The sequence below is a fragment of the Macaca mulatta genome, chromosome 10, assembly GCF_049350105.2.
Source record: "Macaca mulatta isolate MMU2019108-1 chromosome 10, T2T-MMU8v2.0, whole genome shotgun sequence".
Taxonomy (NCBI): domain Eukaryota; kingdom Metazoa; phylum Chordata; class Mammalia; order Primates; family Cercopithecidae; genus Macaca; species Macaca mulatta.
The window spans coordinates 74,566,397-74,589,882 of record NC_133415.1 but is presented as its reverse complement, the minus strand read 5'-3'; the positions used below and the strand labels follow the sequence as shown (position 1 = coordinate 74,589,882).

The window sequence follows — 23,486 nt, the reverse complement described above, 5'->3', positions numbered from 1 at the left end:
ACTCACTTCAGCAGAAACTCTGAGTGTGGGGCCCAGGAATCTGTTTTAGTTTAAAACGCCTTCCAGGTGATTCTGATGCACGCTAATGTTCAAGAGTCACTATTTTTGATGTTGTGCCTCAATTTGTAAAAATATGAGTAATACCTGCTGTATCTATTTCATAGCATTGCTGTGAGGTCCAATATAGTAATTTCTTTTTTTTTTTCTTTTTTTTTTTTTTTTTTTTTTTTTGAGATGGAGTCTTGCTCTGTTGCCTGGTCTGGAGTACAATGGCACAATCTCAGCTCACCACAACCTCTGCCTCCCGGGTTCAAGCGATTCTCCTGCCTCAGCCTCCCAAGTAGCTGGAATTACAGGCTCACGCCACCACACCCAGCTAATTTTTGGCATTTTTAGTAGAGATGGGGTTTTGCCATGTTTGCCAGGCTTGTCTTGAACTCCTGGCCTCCCAAAGTGCTGGGATTAAAGGCGTGAGCCACCGTTCCTGGCCAGTAATTTCTTGAATATCGTAAAGTCCCTTAAAAATCTAAAAATATCCTACAAATGTAAGATCAGCTTAATATTTTATGATTACCTCCTTTTGCATTATTTAGAGCTACCATAGACACTGACTTCTTAAAGTATCCTTTATATAATTGAGGAAGAAAAAGTCTTTACCTTTCAATTTTTGTGTGTGCAATTATCTTTATTAAGGAAATCTGCAGCACATATCCATGGGTCCTACTGAAGTCATCGACTTATATGTTTTCTTCCTTGTGCTTGTAGGGCCTGGTAACTGTAGAAGATGAGCAGGCGTGGATGGCATCTTATAAATATGTAGGTGCTACCACTAATATCCATCCATATTTGTCCACAATGATCAACTACGCCCAGCCTGTAAAGTTTCAAGGTTTCCATGTGGCAGAAGGTAACACCACAGGTTAAATGCAATCGCCTTTTTTGCTTGATTTTCTTTTAGGGTGCTAATGAGCTTGTATCTAACTTGTTGCCATTTTTCTTTGTGGGCATGGGAGCTGTTCCACCTCACCTTATTTTTGTTTCACAGACCATAGAAGCCACCTTGGTATGTGGGTGACACTACATTGTCATTCATGACCTCACCCACAAGGTGGCGCTGAAAGACTATGGATTTGTTAGTGCTGGGCCATGTAGCCTCTTCTGTTCCCACGTGCATTCCCAAGACTCCTTTTAATCAAAAGCTGGTTTTCAAAAAAACATAAGAAGTATTTAAAAACTTCATTTCTGGGCTAGAGAAGCCATCATAATCATCATTATCATAAAAAATTCATATTTCAGGGATAACTGTGGCAATTGGGGTACATGTAATTTCTCTAATGACTCCCAATTTAAATCAGCACTTTTTTTTTTTAAAGACAAATGTCTCCATCCACAGGATGTCAATGAAAGTAGGAGCTACTAACATGATAATGTAGCATTAGCCTCCAAGGCCTCGTGGTTCAGGGTGTAATTGTATTTATTTATTGCTGTTTTTCGCTGAGGGTTTGATGACAGGGTTCCTGACTCCATCTTTGCTTTTCTTTCACAGAACGCAATATTCATTATAACATGTCTTCTTTTAATGAATCAGTCGGTCTTGGCTACTTGAAGACACATGCAATTGAATTTGTCAAGTATCCTTATGTATCAAGTGGAATGAGTGGTTGACTCACGTTGGTTTGGCAGGAGCCTCTGAAATAGATAAATGGCTAATGTATCATTCTGATGGTAGAGTTAATAAAATGATATGTGGGAAAGACCATGGCAGCTGTGACAATCTGCCCAAATTAAAACTGTTTTTATAATCCACACAGTGAACTGTGATCTTAAGCATCATTTGTAAATGTGAAATTTGCTGTGTGCTGTCTACTCGTTTGTCGTTGTTGGCCTAGACCTTTGTTGTTGTAGCTCTTTGTTGTTTATTTTTCTTTGCTGTAGGACTCTATTTTTCTGTTTTCCTTAATAAGTTACACAGTTATAACAAACGGCAAATGAGTCGCATTTACCCCAAGGGAGGCCGAGTCGATTCCAGTAATTACATGCCTCAGATTTTCTGGAACGCTGGCTGCCAGATGGTTTCCCTGAACTATCAAACCCCAGGTAGGAGCTGATGTCCAGTGACCCCAAATTCCATGAGAACACTTTGACAGGATAGTGCCAGCACTTCCCATCAGTTGGCTGTGGGCATTTTTTAAAGGAAGCAGACATATGGCAAAGCAATGTGTTATTGGATTTATATAATGGTGAGAAATTTTTTTAAAAAAACCCAAAATAGAGCAAACAATGGTAGAAGATAATGTGTTGTGATTGAAATTTAATTCCTTTCAAAAGTGCCATGAGTATTCCTGCTAATCATTATCCCGTATTCCAAAATATTGCTCATTTGTCTTCCTTTTGGATCAAAGTTGTTATCTTTGTTTCCAGAGGCAGAATTAAGTGAAAAGAATTTGAGTATCTTTGTATAGCAACAGCGACTCATTTCTCCTTTGGCAAATACCCTGACCACTGTGAACATTCAGCAAATATGACTGACGCAGTGGCACTTCACCAAAGAAGTACAGAATATTTTGGAGTAAACTCCACTAAAATGGTGTATAAGGAGTTACGTATTTGAAGTGATACTAATCTATAACTTGGTCCTCCAAAGTGTACTCAAAGACAGGTTTCCAATATATAATGACTTTTTTTTTTTTCTGGAAGGAAAAGAGTAAATTTTTATAATTGCATAAACAAATTTTTAAAGTTTTTGAGGTTTGCTTAAGAGCCTAGGATCACGGTATTAAGATTAGAGGTAGCAAAACAGAAATAAAATAGATAGAAATATGCCACAAAACCTATTCACTGTATATGGTCAATTCTACAGCATGGTTCTTACAATTGGTGAAATAAAACAAAACCAGAAAACGCTTTTTTCCTTCAATTCTTTGCTATATAAGAGTTTTGCCCATGCTTCCCAATTTGAGAATTTTTTAAAAATCTATTTTGTGTTTTAAGAATCCCTGTCCACCTTGTTCCCTGCTATCTGGACTGAGTGGAAGGTCCTTTGACTTTCATTCCTTCAGCATGAGTGTGAGCTGACTACTTCCCACGCCCTGAGGGAGCCTCCCCAGTGACCGGAAGCTCCTCCTACTGGAGTCGCCATTCTGCATGGGGTCGCCACAGTGCTTGCTAGGTTGGACTGTGACGTGATAGGTACCAGTACAATCCCTGAGTGTTTCTAGCTGGGGTCCGGTAACAAGGCCCTGATGACCTCACTTACTTCAAAAGGGGCCAACTTGTGTTCTCAGTTGTCAATGAGTTCATAATATGGATTAAATGGCTCTAAACAGTTCATTAGGCCAGCTTATGTTTTATTCTATAATATTAGGTTAAACACAACATTTTGAAGAGGAAAAAATATCCATCAGTTTGCCCATTTCCTTTGCTGATGGGAAGAAAGAAAATATTTTATTCACTTGCAAGAGAAAAGTCACAAGCCATGCACTGCCAGCATAGACCCCACTGGAATAATTCCCCCTGCGTCCCATCGTGGAAGCGTGCCACCGAGTTTTATGAGATACTTAGCTAGCTCATTTTCAAATCTTTTAAATCAAGTTTCATGTTCACCCTCCCGGGTATCTCCAGTGTTCCTCTGCCCGGGGATCCTGAGACCCATCCTCTCCCACTGTAGCAGGTTGGATATCTCTGCTCTCAGTACTCATCGAACAATGGTATGACTCCGATATTGAATCCGTTTTTAAAAGTGACCTTTAGCATGGTCTTTATGAAAACACATTTTATGTTTAATTTAAATGAAACATGCGGTCAGTTTGACATGGAAGAGAGTATGCCTTAAATAGACCATGCGGTCAGTTCGACATGAAAGAGAGTATGCCTTAAATAGACCAAGCAGAACCTTGTAGTATTAAAGAGGGACCAGGGCCTAGGAGTAATCTGATACCTATTGTTTAAAATCACCCCATCAGGGTCTTTTTTGTCTAGGAAGACAAGATGCTAAATTATTTTTGTCTCTTGACAGATTTAGCGATGCAATTGAATCAGGGAAAATTTGAGTATAATGGATCGTGCGGGTGAGTAATGTGATTTAAACTGTTATCTAGATTTAGAACTCCATACTACAGCCATAATGAAGCCATGTGATTTTCAATTAGAGACTGCAGAATTTAAGCTGGGTTTGAGGGATGGAATAGAAGCAAATGAAATACCTAGAGAATAGGCTGGGCGCGGTGAGAATATCTGCAAATATACATTCTTCATCTACCTCATTTTACTAAGCAGGTTTTGGATTTTTTAGTCACAAATGAAGCAGATCATACATATCCTAGAGTTTAATCCTCTCACTTTAAAATCAATAGTGGAGGAGATTATTACAGGACAGGTAATAATCCCTGCACACTTGGACATTCACTGGAGATGTAGGCCTTAAATATGTGCATTTTACCTAGGACAAATCAAGTAACGAAGTTAATTTCATATGTAATGAAGTTGTGTGTGTCAAACTGAATTTCATTTAGTTGGGAATAAACCTTTGTCCTCTATTGATTCTTTGTTGTGTCTTGTAAGTAGCAGTTATCAAAGAATAATGCTGTGAATATTATCCTAGTTTCCTTAAATAGCAATCTTGAAAACTGAACCAAGTAGTGAAATAGGAAATGTCAATTTCACGGAAACACTGAAAGGTTAAATGAAAATATAAAATTAGAATTCTCTAGAGATAAAAAAAGAAAAACTATGTGGTCATCCCCTCACTCCACCTCGGCCTCATGCATCTGTCCCCAATCAAGTAAATATTGATAACTCCAGACCACTGCCCAAAGGCCTCTAGAGGAATCCAATGGAAAACCATCCCCTGTCATAATGATGCCATTAGGAATTTCTTCATGGTGGCTCACCTGATTGGATGTCTTAATTTTTCTCACTGAAAACTGCCAGTCAAGATAACATTTTTCAGCAGTTGTGAGTTAGAAATGACTTTTCAACGTGCACACTCCCTCCCTCTGCCTGCCTGGTGAATGGTTCTCTGCCAGTATGGCTGCCCACACGGTGACCATGCTATTCCCCAAATCACCCACCACTTACATACCTGGAGCATGCCCTACATTTTCCTCTGCTGTGTGTGCTTTGGAAGAAAAAAATGTGTGTAGTTGGGAAGAGAAAGTTCTGAATTCATATTTCAGAATTTTGTGAAAGCAATTTTGTTATTTAATGCCAAGTGTTCCAACCCAAGAGATTTTTCACATAAATTGCTTCGCAGGCCTCTTCTTCTCACAAGTAGCGGGCCGAGGCATAAAGTCCCAGGGCTTCTGTGAGTAAAAGCCCTAGGCTGGGAGTCTAAAGATCAGGGTTTGAACTCAGCTCCCAGCTGCCCCTAGTCCTTTCTGTGTTGCCTACAGCAGGTGTGTTAGACTCAGAACCTCTCTTCTCTGCTTGATAAAATGAAGACGGTGACACCTGCCACACAGGGTTTGTTGTACTCAAAGGAAAAAAAAAAATGTCTTTTTTTTCTTCAACAAAACAGGGAACTAAAAAAGACTTTGTCCTTTGACAAAAACCGAGTCCTTTCTGATGAGACCCACCTTTGGGTTTCCCTGTCAGTCACTGTAGAATCCAGTTTGAGCAAGAATCGTGCTAATTCAGTTTAGGGAAAATCCCCAGCCCTTGGTATCTGACCACCCTGGATATCCTGTCACCTTGGCCTGCCTTCAGCAATAATCCTATCAAGTCAGTTTGGCCAGAAATCTTTATCTTTCATGTTTCCTCACAGAAATTTTCCATCTGCTGGCCCTTACCCTACTCCATGGTTCTCAATCTCCATGTATGCTGGTTGAGGTTAGATTTGAGCCCTTATACCTATCGCCACGGCTCCCTATCCCCTTGAATAAAGTCCACTTTACCATGTTTAACAAGTGTTTGGGTACATTTTTTTTCTTTAACAGTTTACAACAGCTCAGGTTGAATGAATGTGTACAAAAGTACTTTAGGAACTGCACATTTCTGTGCAAAAGTGAGATTTAAGAAAAGCTTAAGGCCCTATGATCAATCACACACACAGATATTACAGAATTCAAGGAGTGCTCTGTTCAGTCGTCCTTTAAGGACCCCAGGGAGGCAGCCTTGGCACTCCTGGCTCTTACAGGACCCGTCGGGCATGGCTGTGCTCACTTCTGGAACCGTGCAGTGGCCCAGTGATGCTTAAAGCACTTTCCTCGCCCACCTCAGTGATCACACCTAAGGTGCCATCAGCTGTCCAACATGCAATGAGGAATCCTGGCAGCTGGGCCTGATGCAGGGAGTAGAATTGTTTCTGTATTAAAAAAAAGTCCTGACAGCCGGGCACGGCGGCTCACACCTATAATCCCAGCACTTTGGGAGGCTAAGGCTAGCAGATCACGAGGTCAGGAGATCGAGACCATCCTGGCTAACACACTGAAACCCCGTCTCTACTAAAAATACAAAAAATTAGCCGGCCAGGTGGCGGGTGCCTGTAGTCCCGGCTACTTGGGAGGCTGAGGCAGAAGAATGGCGTGAACTCGGCAGGTGGAGCTTGCAGTGAGTGAGACTCCATCTCAAAAAAAAAAAAAAAAAGAAAAGAAAAAGAAAAGAAAAAGTCCTGACAATCCTATGTTTGGTTTGTTTTTCCTACAGTTTCTGCTTAGCCATCATTAGCATGTGCAGTATCTCACTCTCTCCACCGTTATTTATTTATTTTTTTCTTAAGACAGGGTTTCGCTCTGTCACCCAGGCTCAAGTGCAGTGGTACAAACGTGGCTCATTGCAACCTTGACATCCTGGGCTCAATCTGTCCTCCCTCCTCCACCCCTCAAGTAGCTGGGGGTGCCCACCACCACACATGGCTAGTTTTTGTAGTTTTTGTACAGATAGGGTTTCACCATGTTGCCCAGACTATTCTTGAACTCTGGAGCTCAGGCAGTCTGCCTGCCTTGGCCTCCCAAAGTGCTGGGATTACAGGTGTGAGCCACTATGCCTGACCTCATTGGTCATTTTTAAATCCATTCATTTATTTTAAAATACCTTCACAAACAAGGATACTGTTGCTACTTTAGCCTGAATTCTGTATTGATGTGTTGGACACTATGTGACTAAAAGCATACACCTCACCAGAAAGGCTGAAAAATAGCCCGTGCAGTGGGGCAGCCCAGGTTGATAAAGTATTAGGGATACCGTTGACTCTCTAATCTCCTAATTCCCCTTCCCATACACCCAGCTGGTGGCAAAGGCTGTCACTGGCAGGGAAAAAAGAAGAAATTGCCCTCACCTGCATGCTTCTGTGTTCCATGGTGATGGTAGATGTGGGGCCCAGTGCTGCACAGGAGCTCCTGTCCCTGGTGCTCGGGCAAGCTGGGGCACTGCATGGTTCTCACTGTGTCACCCTTGTGGTTCTCCCACCCGCCTGCAAAGACTTTTAAAAACTGCCCCTTTGGGCTGAGTCTGAGGACTGCATTTCTTAAAGAGGCATTCTGTGCCTCTGTGGAGGCCTGTGGAGGCAAACAATCCCTGTTTTATGTAGAACATCAGTGTGCAAAGTACACAAACACCCCTAGGATCTAGCAACTGTAGCAAAATGTCAGAAATCCCCCTGGGAACCCCTTCTGTGCTCCCTGGCCGATCTTGTGGGAGGGCACACCACTGGGCCGAGTAAGTGTGCATGTAACCAGGAAAGTGAGCAGTGCTTTTAACAGTCTCGTTTTTGAAGATGGAAAAATGGAAGACATTTCCCTAATTGCAAATGAAACAAAATAGTGTAAATTAGTATCTAAAATCTTTTTAGGCTTTCATAGGAAAGTGGGTGATTGATATCAAAATAGTATGTCATTTTATGATTCAGAGGTCATTTTTACACAGCAGTTCTCCCTTGCCCACAGGCCATACGTTCTAAGAACCCCAGTGGATGCCTGAAACTACCAATCCCAACATATATATACTGTGGTTCTATACATGCATACCTGTGATAAATTTTAATTTATAAATTAGGCATAGTAAGAGATTAACATCAATAACTAATAATGGAACAGTTTTAACAATATAGTGTAATAAAAGTTATGTGAATGTGGTCTCAAAATATCTTAATTTTTTCTCTTTTTTATGTTTATTGGCTATTTCAATATTCTGTTTTGTGAAGAACTTCTACGCATTTTCCTATTGGGTTTTCTATCTTTTAAAATCGATTTTTTATTTCAAAGTTTTATTTTCCAACTTTTATATTAGGTTCTATTTTAATACTTTTAGAACAGAGTTGACCAGGGGTAGCTGAAGCCTCAGAAAGCAAAATTGCAAATAAAGCAGGTTACTGTATAATATCCTCAAATTGGAATGTGTCTTATAATGCATAGCAACTTGCAGTTATAATCAACAGTCATTTTGCTTTCTTGCAGCTACATAAAATGGCATGTTGGACAACTGATGGCATCTTAGGTGTGATGAAATAGGATGTGTTTCCTTATGACCCCATTTTCTCATTCTTGGGTCTCCTATCCACCCACCTGGTTGGCAACCCTTCTTCTTGCCCTCTCTTGCCTTCCAAGGCCCTACACAGTCCACAGAGAATCCTTGGATCCCTGCCTTGCCATTGGCTTTGACCTTGTGCCTGTGCCTATCACACAGACCTAGATGTCTGGAATGAGTTCATTTTCTGTACCAGTAAGCACCAAACAGACCATCTATGTCATTTGCAGGGCCCAATGCAGAATGAAAATGAAGGGCTCCTGAGAATTTTAGGATGGTGGATGCAGAGCGTAAAACCAAGCATTAAACCAAGTGTGGGCCCTTCTGAATTCAGGGCCCTGTACAACTGCACAATTAGCACATCCGCATAGCCAGCTCTGGTGCCAGACTCTGGCTTCAGCTTCCCTATCAATACCCCAGGTCCCGCACCCTGACAGCCACCAGGGATATGAGAGGCAACCTCTGCTGCTCTCTCAGACCGCCTTGGACCCAGAACAGATGCTCCTTTGACCTTCAAAGAAAGCTTGCTAAGTGTCCTATCGTAGGCCAGTACTTACCTCATGGTCCTGACAAGCTTCTGCGTACTCTGTTTTACCCTCTTTGAGTATACAAAATGAACCCATTTCACCAGAGCTTGCCTGCTTTGGAGAATTGGATATGGGTTTCTTGCCCTTTTCCCCTGCCATTTCTCATTTTGGATCAATTCACTCTTTCACAGATGAGTGTTCCATGCAGATTTGAACGGGGGGATGTGGAAGAATGTTTTTGACCCTGAGATGTCACCATGATCCATTTCTTATTTTGGTGGGTGGGAAGGGGCTCTTGATCTTTAACAAAGGACTGTGGAAAGTGAGGAATGTCTGGACACTCCTTCCCAGGGAGATTCAGGACTGGAAAGGTGACTCCAGTTCTGGATTCATCCAAGTCCCGACCTTCCTTCCTCAGGAGGCAAAATCCCTCATTTGCCACAGCTGAGGTCCAAATGCTGCCCGTCTCCTGAAAGCCAGAACCACCATCGTTACCTCCCCCCACAGTCTGTGTCGGTTTTCCTTCCAGAGAAAGCTGGTGGGCTTCCTTCCGAGATGCAAGCATAGTATTGTAGCTGCTCACCTACTTTCCATTCTGATTCTTTACCTTTTGCTGTATCACCATATTTTCTCATTGCCAACTCTAGCCACAAAAAAATGCTACAAATCTAAAACTCCATGAATACAGAAGATAATCTCTTCTATATAGTTAGATTATATTAATATTGTGAGGTGCATTCTCTTCGAGACAAGAGTGTTCAAAATCACCTTTAACATTTCAACAATTGTGTAAATTTCTATATTCTTCATACAAAATCAGTGTTGTCTCTTAAAGATTCCTTTTTAGATTATCAAATGTAAGGGAATATTTTTAACACTTTGTTGTTTGTTCAGACTTAAAAGGTAACAATGAATGGTGACTTTTTCAAAACTAAGAAAAGTGACATTAAACTTTAAAGAAAAAATATCATGACTCAGGATCCCTTTTGGGTTGTATTTTAAAAGATAATGAAGTTGACATCATCTAGACTTGAAATTAATAAAAGTTATGCTTCTAAGGAAATTTAGAGTTTTGAGTTCCCCTAATTTTGATTCCTTTACATTTAAAAGCAAACCTTTACTTTTGGGGAAAAAAAGTACTTTTATTTTCATTTATATACTGCTTATAGTTTGGATTCTTTAAATCTATGGTTATTCTTATTTCTAATAAAGTTTTAATTTTTTAAGGTTTTTGACATATGTTTCAGGGAAATTATGGAATCTGGACAAGGTGTGATTATATGACCACTACCCAGTGGACGTGAGGGGCAGACATTGTATAGTGGGGATAAATTGCAGAACATTTTCATTGCCTCAAAATCTGTATCCTTTAGCTTTGGTCTCCCAATAGGAACTTTAATGTACCCTCTGTCTCTGTATTTGCCTATTCTGAACATTTGATATAAATGAATTTACATAATTTACAGCCTTTTGTGCCTGGCTTCTTTCACTTAGCATAGTGTTTTCAGGGTTCATCCAGGTTGTAACATGTATCAATACCTTATGATTTTTATTGCTGAATAATTTTCCATTGTACAAATATACCACATTTTGTGCCATATGTTCATTCATTGATGGACTCATTTGGGTCCATTCATTTGGGTTATTTCCATCTCTGGATTATTACAAATAATTCTGCTATGAATGTTCATATTTGGTATGTTTTTGTATGAATATGTTTTCATTTATCTTGGTTATATGCATAAGAATGGAATTACTGGGTCATATGGTAACTCTATGTTTAACTTTTTGAGGAACTGCCAGACTGCCTTTCTAAGTGAATGCATCATTTTACACTCCTACTAGCAACATATGAGAGTTCCAATTTCTCCACATCCTTGTTAACACTTATTATTATCTGACTCATTAATTATAGTCATCCTAGTGTATGTGTAGTGATATCTCATTGTGGTTTTGATATTCTTTTCTCTAATGACTAATGATGTTAAACATCTTTTTATGTGCTTATTGGTTTTTTGTGTATCTTATTTGGAGAAATGTCTGTTCAGATCACTTGACCATTGTTTAAACTAGATGAGTTGTTCTTTATGTATTCTAGATACAGGCCTCTAATCAGATATATGAATAGCAATTTTTTTCCTTTTTGTGACTAGCCTTTTTACTTTCTTGATAGTGTCTTTTGAAGCATAAAAGTTTTCAACAGAAAATCCAATGTATTGTTGCACGTGCTTTTGGTATTATGTTTAGAATCCATTGCCAAATTCAGGTCATAAGATTTGTCCTTATGGCCTCTTTTAGGAATTTTGTAGTTTGGCTCTTGCATTTAGTTATTTTATCCTCTTTGAGCTAATTTTTGTATATGGTATAGGGTAAGGATCCAGTTTTACTTACTTATCCATTTATTTGCATGGAACTATCCTGTTACCCTGTCACTATTTATTTAAAAGACTATTCTTTCACCCATTGATTGGTCTTGGCATCCTTGTCAAACATCAATTGGCCATAGGTTCATGGATTTGTTTATAGACTTTGATTCTGTCTCATTGATTTATGTGTTTTTCTTTTCTTTTTCTTTTTTTTTTTTTTTTTTTTTGAGACAGAGCCTTGCTCTGTCACCCAGGCTGGAGTGCCGTAGCACGATCTCAGCTCTCTGCAAGCTCCGCCTCCTGGGTTCATGCCATTCTCCTGCCTCAGCCTCCCAAGTAGCTGGGACTACAGGCGCCCGCCACTGCACCCTGCTAATTTTTTGTATTTTAAGTAGAGACGGGGTTTCACCGTGGTCTCGATCTTCTGACCTCGTGATCCGCCAGCCTCGGCCTCCCAAAGTGCTGGGATTACAGGCGTGAGCCACCGCGCCCGGCGATTTATGTGTTTTTCTTTGTCAGTACCAGACTGTCTTGATTAAATCTTGTAGTTGTATAAGAAGTTTTGAAATCAAGAAGTGTGAGACACCCGATTTTGTTCTCTCTTTTTACATTGTTTTGGCTATTCTTGATCCCTTGAGTTTCGATATGAATTTTAGGATTAGCTTGTCAGTTTCTACCAAAAAAAGTCAGCTGGGATTTTGATAGCGATTACACTGAATTCACACATCAATTTCAGAAATATTGCCGGCTTAACAATATGGTCTTCTAACCCATGAAGGCAAGATATCTTCCCATTTATTTAGCTCTTCTTTAATTTTTTTAAACAGTGTTTTGTAGTTTTCAAAGTGTAGCCACTTATTTTTTTTAAAAGTTTATTCCTAAGTAGTTTATATTTTGCTATTATAATTGTTTTCTTAATTTCATTTTTATTGTTCATTGTCGTTCTATAGAAATACAATTGAATTTTTATATGTTTATCTGGTATCCTGCAATAGTGGTGAATTTATTTATTCCAGTAGTTTTTTTAGTGGATTCCTTAGAGTTTTTTTTAATTTATGGGATCATGTCATCTGTGACTAGAAGTAGGTTTACTTCCTTCTTTCCAATTTGGATGCCTTTTAATTCATTTTCTTGCCTAATTGTTTCTACTAGAAATGAGGAAATAATTTATTTTTATTTTCACCTACCTCTAGCTGAAATGTCAGTTTCCTTTGATTGTGAATGTAGACAACAATCTACAGTCACATTAGTGGTACCCGTGACTCTCTCATCACAGACATTGTCATAGTTCATTACTGTTGTTACAGCTGTCTCAAAATATTTTTGTGCTTTGAGATTATTGTCATCCTAATTAGATCTTACCATTAGATCTTATAATTTAATGCCTTATTAAAAGTACAATTAATAACAGAGGTAGAATATCACATATTTTTATATTTTGATAATTATAGCTAATATAATTGGTTTTTCATTGTTATTCTTTGCATTTTATTTTATACATATAGAGAAAAGCACTTAAAGGGGACCAGGGAATAAAAAAGTGCCAGAGAAGATGATAGGATCAGGAAGTCCTGGATGCCACTAAGCTTGCCACTAAGCCAGCAGCTCTTTAAGGTTGTTCATAAGGGCAGGCATGTTCTTTTCCATCCTTAGGACTCTCTGCTTAAAAGCCTAGCTGCTGTGTTACAGATGGAGAAAAGGAAGCATCCATTCATTGTTTCAACTAGCGAGTGTTTTAGTCTTTGTAAAACCTACTAATAAACTTCTGTGCTTTTGTCCTACCAGGTACCTTCTCAAACCAGATTTCATGAGGCGGCCTGATCGAACATTTGACCCCTTCTCTGAAACTCCTGTTGATGGCGTTATTGCAGCCACTTGCTCAGTGCAGGTAAGACCCCTGCTCATCACAAGGTAGTATAAATGTATATGCAAGTGGTCCTTGAAATAAATTACAAAATATTTCATGTTAAATTGCAAGATCCTTGTGCTGCTCACAACCTTGACTTAAGATTCCACCCCCTTTTTAAAAAATGAGACACATTTTTTCACTAGTAAAATTATTAGCTACTTAAAGTGAAAGACACCATCAAAAAAGTACCTGCTACATGATTCCATTTATACAAAATTCTAGAAAATGCAAATTATAGTGACAGAAATTAAATCAGTGCTGGCCTTTGAAAAAAGGGCAGGGAGGAATGGGTTACAAAAGGGCACAAAGAAAATTTGGGTGATGATGCAAATGTTTATCATCTTAATTATGGAGATAGTTTCACAGATGTGCTCATATGTCCCAAATGATCTAATTGTACATTTCATTTTTTCGTTTTTTATTTTTTGACACCAAGTATCACTCTGTCGCCCAGGCTGGAGTGCAGTGGCACAATCTCAGCTCACTGCAACCTCCACCTCCCAGGTTCAAGTGATTCTCCTGCAGCTGTAGCTGAGATTACAGGTGCCCACCAGCACGCCTGGCTAATTTTTATATTTTTAGTAGAGATGGGTTTTTACCATGTTGGCCAGGCTGGTCTTGAACTCCTAACCTCAGGTGATCCACCTGCCTCAGCCTCCCAAAGTGCTGGGATTACAGGGATGAGCCACCATGCCCGGCCTAATTGTACATTTTAAATGCATATAATTTGTTGTATGTCAAATATACCTCAAAAAAGCTGGTTCAAATTGTTAGCTAGAAAATAATGTAAACAAAAGACCCTAATAAATGGCTATAGTCATTTAAACACTAAATGAAAAATCGTCTCTCCATAGCTTTATCGTAGATAGACTAACATTGGTCTTTACAAATATGTAAAACTGTCCTAGCTGACCAGTGTCAATATCAATAACAACAGACAAATTCTAACTTCACTTTTTTGTGTGTCTCTTTTCAAGACTTCTAAAAGAAATCATTAATAAGTATGGCATGATGGAATTTCAGAGCTATGAAGGGTCTTAGGACATACCTGAATTCATCACTTCATTTCATAGGTGTAGACACTTATGTGAGATGAAGAGGCCGTGGACACTATTTATTTGTATTATGATTCATATATTTTTTTCTTTGTTCTTTTTCTAGACAGTTCTAGAAGGTAGAATATCTGCTTGAAACAGTTGGGGTCTTTCTGCCTATAGTAGTTGTTCAATAATGTTTTGGTTTAATAGGAATGAATACATTATCGCCGTAGATAATTGAAATTCCTGCTCCCACCCAAAAGACAGAATTTCTTGCTTCCTGATTACTTTTTGCTACTGATGCTTACACAGAGTTTATTTCTCTTTGCTCTATTTCTGTGCTGCTGCAGGTTATATCAGGTCAATTCTTATCAGATAAGAAAATTGGCACCTATGTAGAAGTGGATATGTATGGGTTGCCCACTGACACTATACGTAAGGAATTCCGAACTCGTATGGTTATGAATAATGGACTAAATCCAGTTTACAATGAAGAGTCTTTCGTATTTCGGAAGGTAGGACATTTTCAGCATGTCAAACTTACTCTACTAACTTGGGAACCATGTTTTAGTTCACAGACGCTACACGATACAGAGGCATTTATTCAACCGACAACATCTTCTTTTTCTCTTCTCCTAATGGCTAACTTCTGTAGCTGTCATAGGATCATTGGTTCCATTTGGCCCCGCTCTCCTTTTGGTTCTCCTCTCTCCTTGGAGGAGCCCATCTCCTGCATGGCAATGCCTCAGCTCTGGGTTTGCCATCTTTTAGAATGAGTCCTTGCTGGTGGACACCATCGCGCACTAGAGAGTTCTTCCCTACCCTGGAAGTTACTGGTAACTTACACTATTTCTTTAGCCAAGTAGTCAGGTAAGATGCTGCACTCCAAAATTTAGGTCAGTAGATGTCAGTGCATGGGTCAGTTGGCATGGTCCTGTCTCCAGAAAGAGTGGTACCTGTTGCCTACTTGCAGGTCTTGTCCTTCTTGTGCTGTTGTTAGTGTTTTACTTTTTTCTCCTAATACTGTGTGTTGGATCCTAAAAACAATCACAGCCATTCTTTCCCATGTTCAGTTTTTAATCTCTTACTCACCTTTTCTCTTGGTTTATTTTTTGTCTATTGAAGATGCAGTGGAAAATCCACATGTTGACAGTGCTGTCTCCAAGAATATTCACTTACCTTTCTTACTTATTCTGTTATCCTGACCAAAATGATTTCTTGCTGCTTCTTTAGGCACAAGATTTCCAGCTGGTTCTGCTCCATTTGTATATCATGCAACACAGATAATCGGCTTCTTGCCTTAACAAAATAGGGGTTATCCATTTCAGAGTAGAGTAACTGGCTTACAGAAACCAAATGAAGGGAGATCAACGTGGGTTTGATGAAACAGGCCATTTTGACATTTAAGTTTACCCTGGGATGTGAATCCCGTTATCCACACAACCTTTGCATCCCATTGTCTTCTTCTCTGTCCCTGTCAGGATATGGTGTAAATTACATACACAGCTATGATTTGGTTTTTTCCTTCTCTGGTATTTCCAATTTGTTATAGCTGGATGCGCTAGTGCTCTAGCACATACTAACACAGTATGGCTAGTGTTCTTTGGCATAGTGAATAATCCCTATTCACATTTCTAGAAGTTGAGAAAGTTGACTCAGGCATTCTTATGTTTTGGATGAATGAAGAAATACCCAATTTAGTGTTTATATATATAATAGTTCTGGCACTAGAAACAAGATGCCAATTCTGAGTCCTTCTCTGTTCTCCAGAAGTTAAATAGTTTTTTTCACTGCTAGCAAGCGCTTTAAAAACTTTTTCTTTCTTGTCATTGTTGTATTTTTCACTATTCTCACATGGCAAGAATGGCAAAGCCCAACCCTCTATTCACTGCAAAGGGAGCAAGAGAGAGGGAATTGGCTAATTTGCCGTGATTTTTCCTCTTCATCTTCATTAAGCTGGAATTAAATTATAGCCTCCAGATGTAAAAAGGCAACCATCCATTGTCTAGCTCTAAACATAGCACTCACATCAAGTAAGATGTCCTGGTTGCTTTTAGCAAATAAAAAGGCATTCCTGATTAAACACATTGGATACCCTTTTTGTAATGTTGCTATTTTGTAACTGAATCAGGTTTCTGCCATCTGAACTCAGATTTTATGTTCATGTATTCAGTTTGGGGATGGCAGGACTAGGTGTCTTAGAATCAAAGTATGTTAATGTTTCTAGCTACCGCATCTTACTCTATTTGATATCTCAACATTTGCTGAAAACTGAGGAGTCCAGGAAACAAGGAGGACCCAAATTTATATATAAAAGTTATCTCTTATGCATGAAGCATTTGTTCAGAGATACCTTTCATATTCTTAAAAACAAACAAATATAGACGTCAGGAGCATGCCAGATATTTGATCACAGTATTAGACCTCAAGATCCCCAATTCCCAGACACCACTCTGTCACTGATATCTCTGAGATCAAGGAAAGTGGCTTGATTTCTCAGTGTGTCGTTTTTCTCATCCATTATATGGGTGGGGACAAGGATCAATCACAAGGGTTGAAGCAGTAATCTTCAACATTCATTTCATCTAACATTTTTCATGAGATAATTTCCAGGAAACATGTTCCAATTGCTTTTCTCAGTGTCTTGCGCACGATAGCTCATGCAGTACATTTTTGGGAATGCAGATTGATCATGGACTTACTTTCAACATCAGGAAACATTTAAGAACAGCATGGATTTGGTCCACACTCCTTAGAGTTGTGGTTCTTGGGTGCTGCATTGGAAAAATCAGTGAAAATTCCCATTCTCTTTTCGCAGGTGATCCTGCCAGACCTGGCTGTCTTGAGAATAGCAGTGTATGATGATAACAACAAGCTGATTGGCCAGAGGATCCTCCCGCTTGATGGCCTCCAAGCAGGATACCGACACATTTCCCTTCGAAATGAGGGAAATAAACCATTATCACTGCCAACAATTTTCTGCAATATTGTTCTTAAAACATACGTGCCTGATGGATTTGGAGGTAAGACATTTGGGTACAGAATATCATATAGATGAGGTCCTAGATTATAATATTATAAAACATCTTGCCCATGCTTTAAAAAACAATAATAATACTATCTATTCCTGCTAATGCTGCCAACCCTGATCACCTTGAATACATCAAGAATACTTCATAACCTCAGGTTTCATAGTAAGAAATGAAAGTGCAAAGCTAGATTATCTTTAAAATCCTTTCTTATTTTAAAGTACTGTAATTTTATGTTGTTTATCAATTTCTACAAACACATTTTGTGAACGGTGTACTTACACCGACAGTCAGACTAGGGGAATAAAGACATAAATAAGGTGAAATCATAGATATCTTATCAATAGTATCACTAAAAGATTTAAATTGAACTCACCTATCAACCTGCCTGAATTTTCTTTCAAATCCATAGGAAAGTTCAATTTCATAAAAGATCCCAGTCATCAATCCACATGCTTTAAGGTAAATCAATGGGAAGAATCCAAAGCTAGATTAAATCATAGGATTTTGCTTATCTGCAAACATGTTAACTTTTTATGGTCCCCATCTAAGCAAATAACATTAAAAGAAAGCAAAGATCCTCTACTTTGTCAGTCTATTGATCCGTAAGGAAATAGTGCAGCAGGATGACAGCATCCGATTAGCCAAGGGTTCAAATCCTCACTCTCCACTGCTGGCTAGGTGGCCTTGGGAAGAGGATGTAACCTCTCAAACCCCTCATTTCCTCCCCTCCAAAGTGAAGATAATAATACTACCTCCCTCATAGCATTCTTGTGAGGTGCTTTATCATTAGAGTGCATGACATAGCAAGGCTCAGAAATATATGAGCACATGGGGGTTGCTGGGGGGTGTCTGTAGATACAGATATAGTTTCTATACTCTACTGGAACACATCACTATTTTGTTTGGGGAATATGGGATAATTTTGCTGTTTGTTTTTAGTAGTGCATGCTTCTCTGGAGGGCAGATTTTCTGCAACTAATCCACAACTTTAACAGTCTAATATCAGAGTCAAAAAGTAAAATAAGCTATGAGTATTTTTCCATCCCAAAATCTTAGTCCAGGCTCCTTCCTCCTTCTCCTTTGTCTTTCATAAAAAAAGGAAGCTCATTAGAAGCTACAACATACAGTAATAGAGGTAATAACCCATAAAAAGCCTGGAAAGGGGTGCTGTGAGGCTGGGTAAGAGGATCAGAAAAGGGCACTGGAGACCAGTGGTGGGTTTAGGAGCAGCAGCCCATGGCAAACCTCAGAAACCTGCCAGCAACACAGCACGGTGGTGGCCATGGGGCATCAGCTGATGAGTTAAATCATACTCCACATACTTGAGCTTAGAAAGCAGGAACTGTGGAATACCTCACACATTTTAGAAATAGTTGTATAAACCCATATGATGGAAGATTTACAAGTTTTGCCTCTGCATGGGTTAACTTCCCACTAAAACTCTAATTCATTCTTGGGAACTAAGCCACTCGAATGGAAAAGGGAAAGAAATCATTTGTTTAGCTTCTACTTTATGCCAAGAGCTTTATGTAAAGAGATCCAAAAGCATGAGGTTGTTCAGAATGGATGTAAGCACAGGGAGATCTGTGCTGCAGAAACATCTGTATTTACAATGTAGCTTATTAGCAGTGTTGTATTTAAGTATTGAGCCAAACTAATCTATTTAATATTAGTCCTGCCAGTATTCTTTCCTAACATGTCATTGTGGCTGCTTGCTTTTTATCAGAAGCATTTGAAATTTCTGTGAACCATTGATGAGATTCTGTAGTCGATGCCTTAACCAGATTTGACATTCAAATACAATTTATTCAAAATTCTCTGGTCATCTATTTCATAAGTGAAGAAACCGGGGACAGACATTATGAGGTGTCAGGGTCTTCCCTGTAGATAACAGAAGAAGAATATGAGAACTGTCTTTTTCCAAATCTCTGATCTTCTTTATAGCTTCTTGACTTACTCAAAATATATTTATATTTTCTCTGTTTAGCCAACCCCCCACATTCATATCTCAGTGTATTTATGTGCTGAACCAGTGAGGTAGGAAATCTATAGTCTGTGTTCCCTGAAGTATATTCCCTGTTCATTCCACAGGAACGAGTTCAAAATGAAGCTCAGCACCATCACACTCAGCGTTTTCTAGAAAAAAAGAATTTTTTTAATTTTTCCTAGAAAACAAAGAAACTCATCAATATACATCATTAGTTTATATTTAGCTAAAGAAAGATAGTGTGGATTTTCATTACTTTGCTCCACAAATATTCTATAAAATATTAAGTAGTTAAAATATGTATCAGAGAGCAATTCTGAGAACACAGAGGATCAAATAAGGGTCACTCACAAATCTACTGCCCAGAGACAGCTATTGTTTACTTCCATTCTCATTTTTTCCTGTTTGTTTATTTATTTATTTATTTGAGACAGAGTTTTGCTCTTGTCACCCAGGCTGGAGTGCAATGGCACGATGTCGGCTCACTGCAACCTCCATCTCCTGGGTTCAGGCGATTCTCCTGTCTCAACCTCCTGATAGCTGGAACTACAGGATGTACACCATGCCCAGCTAATTTTGTATTTTTAGTAGAGACAGGGTTTCACCATGTTGGCTAGGCTGATCTTGAACTTCTGACCTCAGGCAATCCACTCTCCTCGGCCTCCCAAAGTGCTGGGATTACAGGCGTGAGCCACTGCGCCTGGCCTTTTCTGTTTCATTTTTAACAAAATTAAATCTTACTATACCACTCATTTGGAATTCTAATCTTTTTTTTAGAATATGTTTCCATGTCATTAAATATTTTTATATTTTTATTAGCTGTATAGGATTACATTTTATGTTGGCCATAATTTAGTTATGGATAAACACTGAAGTTATCTTTCTTGGCCCCTCAGGAAACAGAGGCAGGAATTTGAGTGCAACTCCTTCTCCTTCTCCTTCTCTTTTCTATAGCATAAAAACTCTCAAAACTGGCCAGGTGTGGTGGCTCATGCCTGTAATCCCAGCACTTTGGGAGGCCGAGGCAGGTGGATCACATGAGGCCAGGAGTTCAAGACCAGCCCGACCAATATGGAAAAACACTGTCTCTACTAAAAATACAAAAATTAGCCAGGCATGGTAGCACGTGCCTGTAATCCCAGCTGCTCCAGAGGCTGAGGCACAAGAATTGATTGTACCTGGGAGGTGGAGGTTGAAGTGAACTAAGATCACACCACTGCACTCCAGCCTGGATGACAGACCAAGATCTGTCTCAAAAACAAACAAACAAACAAACAAACAAACTCCCAAAAGACACAAAGAAATAACAGAGCAGTGATGGTTACCATGAGTTCTGAACCCTTCCTGGCTGTTTCTAAGCAGCCAGGATGCAAAATGTCCAACAATACAGTCTCTTAACTATCAGGAAAAAAAAAAAAAGGTAACATTTAGGACAGATGATTAGGAATGAATAATGAAAACTTGGTTTAATTTTTTCCATATTATTTTGCTACAAAACATAAAGAAAAACAACCTTGTCTTTTACTCCCTCTGTCATACACAAATAGAAGTACTAGATTGGGTGCTAGGAGCATTCTTCCTTTGTCAAATCCAGTGAGACTCCTGAGTGCTGGGATTATCTTTGCTGCTTTATCTGTAGGTGCCAATGCCACCGTAGATGGCATTTGCCCATTGCAAGGCTTTATCATTGTTAGACACTGCCGTTGGAGACAGGAAGCAGTTCCAGGGCTAATGACAATGAAACGAGTGTCAGTATTTCTTTTTCACCCACTGTGGCTTTGGGTGGGTTTTGTCACTTGTGTTTCTCTTATTATTACTGAGTGATAGGGAGGGGAGCAAATAAGAGAGTTGGAGCTTTGCTTCCGGAATCTATGGGGCCTCAACATTGTATCGAAATGTCACTCCCAGATGTGTTTCATGAGCCTCCCAGCGCTTTGTTCCTCGGCGGTGCTGATCATTACTTCTGCAACAATAAATTTTGCCTTCTCTTCTACAAGTGTTTTACGTAAGGGAAGACGAAGTGGCCCTCTGTTTCTTTGTACATTTCCCCTTTCCACCTTCCCTATTATTAAAAATACATCCTGGGGGGTGGGGAGGTGTTTTTTGTTTTCTCTGCCCAGCGTTTTCATAGGGCTGCTTTCCAACCATTTTCACAAAGCTAGTTGGCTGTTTCTTATATCAGATGTTTCCAAAGGAATAATGTTCTTAATTAAGATGCCATTCCTGGGAAATAATCTCAGGACTTCCTGATGCAATTTAAACTTGTTCCATCTGTCCTCTTCCTTCCGGGAGCTAAAATGTCATATTCTATTAAATGTTTGTTGAAAAACCCAGTTGCATATTCACAATGATATCTTTCTTATGGCCCTTTCTGAACTACAGAAAATATTAGACTTCGAGAAGAAAAGCTCTGGAGGGGAAGGGGGCAGGATAGATTATGGTAAAATACATTGGAAATTGCTAGACTAAGCAAATTTAAACAGGCTTATCTATTGCATGATTCCTGGGATGTACGGTAAATGCCCAAGGGGAGGGAGAGAGCATAAGCATTTCCCAATCTTATTTGACCACAGGATCTTGTTGCCCAAGCACCTACTGTGTTTTCTACCATTCTAGGAAATGTAGTTTGAGAAATGCTTAATCTTTTGGTAGGAACCCAAAGGACTAAGACAAAATCATAGATTTGGGATTTGCCTTTCTTTATCAGCACCACGTTGCAGCTGATAGGGGAACAAGTATTTTTCTTCTGCCTGTACCTCTTGGTAAGTTAGAAATAGTAGAGCGGAACGGGAGGGAACCTGGGCCAGGAGTGAACACTTAGGGGTGGGGAGGGGGAGTGTAGGTGCCATGGGCAGGCAGTGCTCACCACTGAGGCACTCAATGATTTGAAAAGCGTTGGTTAAACAAACAAAAATCAACCGAGTTCTCCTGAAAAGTGAGTAAGCATCTGGAAGTCTGTATTAAGGAATTGCTATCTTCATTTCCATTCTTAGAGACACCTAAATTGATGCTTTCAACTCTGTATGAAAGTCAGGAAGCATGGGAGGGAGGAAGGGAGGGGAAAAGCAGGGCATACATGGAAAGTCTTTACTAGGAGAGACCAGCCTCATGGAAATGGCATTATGCCCAGAAATAGATGGTGTTTTTAAAAACACATAAGTAAAGCTTTAAGTTAAGTCTTAATGAAAGAACCAAATCAGAAAAAGCAGACTGGTTTCTTTTTAAAAAGAAAGGTTCTGGAGCCCCTGCTGGGGCTCCCTCCTAGCAAGGCCTACTCACCTGCCAGTGGATGCTAATCAGCACTGAAAATGAATTCTTGTCGCAATGATTTATCCTGTGGAACTCTAAACTAAACAGGAAATAGGCAGCCACAGTATTCCCCGATAAAAGGAAGGAAGTCCAGTGAAATGTCATATTGGCACCAAAGAAAGATGCTGGGTTTACTTGAATATGCAAAACTTTGGCCAAGAATATACCCGATGTATTTAACCACTTCCTCAAGTTATTTTTCTGAGCTGAGGCAAGGAAACAATAAATACCATTTTTCAAGTACAGTTACACAAGTAGGTAAGTATGAGATATTTGAGGTACAGCTTTTCATTCTCTGATTACAAATTATTTTAAATGTGGCCATTAAAAATCAATTTCCTTTTTTGATATGCAGCACTCTTCGTATCTACCTGTCCGTATGTATCACATGTGTATGTCCCTGGCCAGTGGAGAAACTGAATTACAATGAAGAATTATCTTAAAGATGCCAAGACGGGCCTTGGCTCCCTAATACTGAGCCCTTTGCACTTCGGCAGAAAATTTTTGTCAGAACTGTCCCCGGTATTCAAATGCCATTCTTCTGCATTGATCTATAACTCCAGCTACAGAATGAACACCTGCCACCACATGACCAAATTAAACATCCTAGAAAGGGGTGTCCAATCTTTTGGCTTCATTGGGCCACATTGGAAGAATAAGAATTGTCTTGAGCCACACATAAAACATACTAACCTTAGTGATAGCTGATGAGCTAAAAAGAAAAAAAAATTAAATTAAAAAATTAAAAATTAAAAAACGTTTGTGCATAATTCTCATAATATTTTAGGAAAGTTCACAAATTAGTGTTGGGCCACATTCAAAGCCGTCCTAGACCACATGTGGCCTGTGAGCCATGGAT

At 39.3% G+C, this 23,486-nt stretch overlaps 1 protein-coding gene across 42 annotated transcripts in view; it reads left to right on the top strand.

Annotated features, from left to right (window-relative positions):
- Window positions 1-23,486, top strand: part of PLCB4 (phospholipase C beta 4) — a 437,093-nt gene that overhangs the window by 336,648 nt on the left and 76,959 nt on the right. For all 42 annotated transcript variants that reach the window (XM_077951242.1, XM_077951243.1, XM_077951241.1 and 39 more), the window contains 7 exons: window positions 766-907; window positions 1,547-1,631; window positions 1,973-2,097; window positions 4,016-4,067; window positions 13,139-13,241; window positions 14,650-14,814; window positions 17,118-17,322. In XM_077951242.1, the coding sequence (XP_077807368.1) occupies window positions 766-907; window positions 1,547-1,631; window positions 1,973-2,097; window positions 4,016-4,067; window positions 13,139-13,241; window positions 14,650-14,814; window positions 17,118-17,322 (877 nt within the window). The remainder of the gene's footprint in view (window positions 1-765; window positions 908-1,546; window positions 1,632-1,972; window positions 2,098-4,015; window positions 4,068-13,138; window positions 13,242-14,649; window positions 14,815-17,117; window positions 17,323-23,486) is intronic.